The 5104-nt window shown below is 32.5% G+C and overlaps 1 protein-coding gene and 1 pseudogene across 1 annotated transcript; both read left to right on the top strand.

Annotated features, from left to right (window-relative positions):
* Nucleotides 1–2615: 2615 nt before the first annotated feature.
* On the top strand, nucleotides 2616–3527 carry LOC111904800 (uncharacterized). Its single transcript, XM_023900518.2, has 3 exons — nucleotides 2616–2994; nucleotides 3064–3267; nucleotides 3349–3527. The coding sequence occupies exons 1-3, from the start codon at nucleotides 2616–2618 to the stop codon at nucleotides 3525–3527; spliced, it is 762 nt and encodes a 253-aa protein (XP_023756286.2).
* A 329-nt stretch (nucleotides 3528–3856) lies between these two features.
* On the top strand, nucleotides 3857–4742 carry LOC111904812 (uncharacterized protein At2g29880-like; annotated as a pseudogene).
* The last annotated feature ends 362 nt before the right edge of the window (nucleotides 4743–5104 follow it).

Genomic DNA, 5104 nt, shown 5'->3' on the forward strand with positions numbered 1-5104 from the left:
ATAAAGGCGTGGAAAACAATATCTCTTAAAGTGCAATGTATTTATGGAATTTTCCTTTAATATCCAAGTTGTTGCTGGAATTTTTGAAAATCTTGGTATATATGTTGATCGTTGAAAGCTTTTAGCTATGTTTATGGCTCATGGATGGTTGTTGGTGAATTCTGAAAAATTTACGAGTCTTGGTGGTTGTTTTGTTGTCATATTTATTAATATTCAAGTGCTTTATTGGGGTTAGGCTGTTGTACTATTAGGAGTTAGCATTGTGACTTGAATTCATCATAAGTTGTTTCAACAAGTGGTGTGAGTTCCTTGAGTTTTAGTTGTACAAAATTTTTCCCCTTTCGTTGCAATGTTTTGAAGGACATAAAAGTCATTATGATCAAGTAACGACTTTTGAATATAAATATTTTGTCAACCGTATAGATTAAATTATTTACTTATCCATTATTTCGTTTGTATTTATTTCAAAATTTTACTTTAAAAATGATTATTGTATACCCCTTGATATTGAGCTTTTTTCAATCAGCCTGTATACTATACGGGTTTCACACCTACTATATATATATATATATATATATATATATATATATATATATATATATATATATATATAAACCATATATAATGGTGGGCCATTTAGATTTTAAGACATTGTCTTAAAAAACAAGGAGAAAGAATCTTGACCTTTGATCTAATTTCAATGGTTAAGATAGTGATCCTTGTGAATAAAAACCAACCAATCAAAAGAAAGTACACAGATTGCCATTATACCCGTCGATTATCATTACAATCTAATGGCCACAGATACAGTTCACACGGATCGAGACCTTCTTCTCCTAATTGCTCCCGTCTCTTTGTTTCCTCACCTTTAAACGAAAATTACTTCACACCTTTTCCTCCTCCCTCCCTCTCAAACTCTCTATGACGATCACCACCATTCTCCTGTGCCGACTTTACCACTACCGCCCCGCTCCTGAGTATCACTTAACGAAAGAACAGAACGGAATTGAGAGGATTTGGAAGGAAAACAGAGAATTTTGGTTGCTCCCTAGTTTTTTTTAAGATGAGAAGAGAAGAACAGAACGGATTGTAGAGGAATGTATTGCTCCAAACTTTCCTCCCAAATCGGGAGGAATTGGAGAGGAAGAAACGCATGGAAGATAAAAAGTTACCTTATGACGAAAATACCCTTAGCCTGATGATAAAAGGATACGCCCCTGTCTTCTATTATACCTTCTTCATCGTCTAGCCTTCTGCCTTCTCCAACTGGTACGCACAATTTCTTCTTATATACTGTTTTTTTTGCTTTTTTTTTGTACAACTTCTTATATACAACACAATTTCTTCTTATATACAGCTTCAAACTAGTTTTTTGGGAGATATTCTGTTCTTGATCGTCTTCCTTGTGTTTTGTTTTTGGTTATTCTTCTGTACATAATTTCTTTGTATGTAATTTCTTCTTATAAACAACAACCTGGTTTCATATTTCAAGTAAAAAGGGTAAAATTGGAAATAAAATCAAATTGGAAATAGATATCAGCAAATGACTATACAACAAATTTGTTTTTCTTTTCTGCTCACAGTAAATATATATCAGTAAATGGGCAAAAATATATAGAACTAATGATAACAAACTTTTTATATATTTTCATTTCATTCCTGTGATCTTTTGTGGTTTTCCTAGATATACCTTTTTTTAAGCAATTAAGAAACTATAAGTTGGTTTTTCAAAAAGTTCAGTTAACAAATAAGTCTTAAATTCAATATTAAAAATTAATTTTTTTTGTACATGCTTAAGTACTTATTGTTTGTTGTAGATGTATAATTAGACTAAAAAATTAGTTAAAACCCATTAAATTATAGATTTTGTTTTATGAAATTTTATATTTAAGTGAGACAAATGTATGTTACCTATGCTTACAAATGTTTTATTTATTTATTTATTAAAAGTATAAAAAGACAACCGATCTTAATCTATGAAGATGTTCTTAACCTAAATACTTAGTTTAAGGTGATGTGGGTAGTTGTTTATTTATACAATAAAAGTTCAATCATAGTACTAAATAGAATCAAATTTGTTTCTTTAATAACTAAATAGAATCATACATTATAATTAACAAATGTCTATAGTTCTTATATAGTCCTTATAAAAAAAATAAATATTGTTGTTTATCAATGCTGTTTAAATTTAACTCAAACTATTTTATCATGTATCAGAAAAAGGGATTAGTTCATATATAGTCCTTACGGATACTCCGATTCTCAACCCTGCCCATGCTTTAAGAGCCCGACAATTGCAAGTCGTTAACTTGATTTGCTTGTTGTTGACTTTTATTACACAACGTAATATGGCCAACAAAAAGCAGGTTAGGTTACCCACTAGAAAAGTTATTTTAGAAAGACAAGTTGTACGGGAAGAGTTGCTACACAATCTTTTAGAAGGTGGTTAATCTCGTGACCTTATTCGTATGAGTGAAAACGCTTTTAGGAGATTGTGTGTAATCTTACAAACTGTAGGTGGTCTACGACATACGCAACGCATGTCCGTTGAGGAACATGTTGCTAGATTTTTGCATATTGTAAGTAATGATTTGCAAACTCGGTTTACCTCGTGGATGTATCGTCGCTCTAGATCAACAACGAGTAGGTGCTTCCATAGAATATTACGATCGATTATAGCAATAGAAGGTCTTTATATTCAGCAACCTACAGGTGATGTTGTCCCGAGAGAAATTCAAGAAAGTAGGAGATTTTATCCTTTTTTCAAGGATTGTATAAGGGCAATAGATGGAACACATGTTCGTGTCCATGTGCCTAATAGAGATGCCCCTAGATATCGTGGTCGTAAGGGATACCCGACAATAAATGTATTAGCTGCTTGTACGTTTGATTTGAAGTTTACGTATGTGTTAACGAGTTGGGAGGGTACTGCATCAGACTCGAGAATAATAAAGAACACATTTACTAGAAATGATAAACTACTAATTCCATCAGGTAATTTATTAAACCAATGTAATTTCAATATCTAATATTTTTTAATAATATTGATTAAGCTCTTTATAGGTAAATACTGTTTAGTAGATGGGGGTTTACCTCATACGAATAAACTAATGGCGCCATATAGAGGTGTTAGATATCATTTAAAAGAGTACTCCATGCGTGGTCCACAAAATTCTAAAGAGTTGTTTAATCTTCGTCATGCTTCCTTACGTAACACCATTGAGCGAGCTTTTGGTGTCCTTAAAAGAAGGTTTCCTATCATTCGAAGTACAACGGAACCATTTTACTCTTGTGAAACACAATCTGCCATATTTTTGGCATGTTGTATTCTACACAACTTTTTATTAGATGAAGACCGCGACATAAATCTCGAAGATGAGGTGATGCAAGAGATCTTAAACGGACCACAAGAACAAGATCATCATAATTCAACAGAAACAGATGAGGGTAATAGAATGGCAGAGCAACTAAGGAATTCAATTGCAAATGAAATGTGGGCAAATTATTTGACACATTCAAACAATTAAATTAATATGTAAAACTAGTTTCATTTTGATACATTTTGTTTTCAATTTCACATTGTATTGATGATTGGTTTTTGAGATTAATTATGTTATTTACCCTTCATATTTTTGATTAGTATTATGCTTCATATTGTGGTCTAACAATGTACTATTCTTTAATTTTTATTCCTATGTGCAAAGTCATCATGATCAAACAGGAAGCTGGTGGTAGTGAAAAGGAACAAGTTAAATGGTCAGAAATAATGGATTATGCGTACATCCAAGCGATGATTAAACAACAAGAGACAGGCAATAGGGTGAATGGTAGTTTCACACCAACTGCATATGCTCAAATGGTTGAGGAGTTGAACACAAAGCATCAAATGGATATTACCAAAAGTCATTTGAAGAATCGCTACAAAACCTTAAAAAAAACATTTTTCGCAATGGTACGATCTGTTTAGGGGAATTTCATTGAGCGGGTTCTCTTGGAATTCGTCTACTAAACTAATAGAAGCGGAGGAAGAAGTATGGGATAATTTATTAAAAGTAATTGTTCCTTTTATGTCTATGTTATTTTTTTAAAATATTTTATGTTAACGTTTGCAATATTAATTATTTTTGTGTTGTTAAACAGTCAAAACCCGAGGCTGCGTCGTTAAGGACAAAAAAGATTGCATACTTCGATGAGATGTTGGTATTATTTGCAAGGGATAGGGCATCTGGTGCACATGCTGAGACATCGAAAGAAAGAAATGCCCGATTAAATAAAAATGAAAATATTCAAGTTGAAACAATTAAAGAAGTTAATGACATGTTAGCTAACAATGAAATTCATTTGGAGAACGAATATGTTGATCTTGATGATAACATTCAGGATGTTATTCCACCTCCTTTTTCACAAGAACAGTCTTCGTGTGCAAAGAAGTGTAAGAGTAAAAAGAGGAAATTTGAAGACGAAGAAGAAGAAGAATATATTAACTCAAAGATAATGAAATCGGTTGATAATGTGGCTGGTGCTATCAGGGAGGGTAATATAATTTTGATAGAGCTTATCCTCGGGAATATATAGGGGAAGAAATTTATAGAGAATTGGAGTTGGTGGGTTTGGAACCCCATGAATTACCGAGGGCTCTAAATTTTTTGGCAACAAATCAAGCAAAAGCTAGGACATTGTTCAATTGTCCCCTTCAGATACGGATGGGTGTCCTCAAAGATATGATGGGTGCACGTGATTGAATAACCTTGGGTGATTGTTACTGGATTGATCTAATGCGTTTATGATTTTTTTTTTGAGTTGTTTGTGGTTTTCGTTTTGCATCTTGAAAACAATTGAATAACATGCGGTTTTCCTTTTTACAATTTACTTTATATTAAAATAAAATTGTTTTGTTAGTGTTTTAAGTAGAGGGGAGGAAGGAAGAGTTGGTTTTTTTTTGGGGGTGGGGGGTGGGGGGTAGGGGTACGGTAGAATGAATGTGGGGATGTAAAGAATTAATATTTGCTCAAAAACATAAAAGGGTATAATTGTCTTTTTTTACTTTCTTTTCTTTCCTTTAATGAACTCGGGATCACCTAAAATGAATACTTTCTTTTCCTTT

The sequence above is a fragment of the Lactuca sativa genome, chromosome 5 (genome assembly GCF_002870075.4).
Source record: "Lactuca sativa cultivar Salinas chromosome 5, Lsat_Salinas_v11, whole genome shotgun sequence".
NCBI lineage: Eukaryota > Viridiplantae > Streptophyta > Magnoliopsida > Asterales > Asteraceae > Lactuca > Lactuca sativa.

Excerpts from the sequence above, each read along its gene's own strand:
- LOC111904800 (XM_023900518.2), top strand. The coding sequence starts at position 2,616 with ATGTATCGTCGCTCTAGATCAACAACGAGTAGGTGCTTCCATAGAATA. Across the intron at positions 2,995-3,063 it reads TAAACTACTAATTCCATCAG|GTAAATACTGTTTAGTAGAT; the intron begins GTAATTTATTAA and ends AGCTCTTTATAG. Across the intron at positions 3,268-3,348 it reads AAGGTTTCCTATCATTCGAA|ATGAAGACCGCGACATAAAT; the intron begins GTACAACGGAAC and ends ACTTTTTATTAG.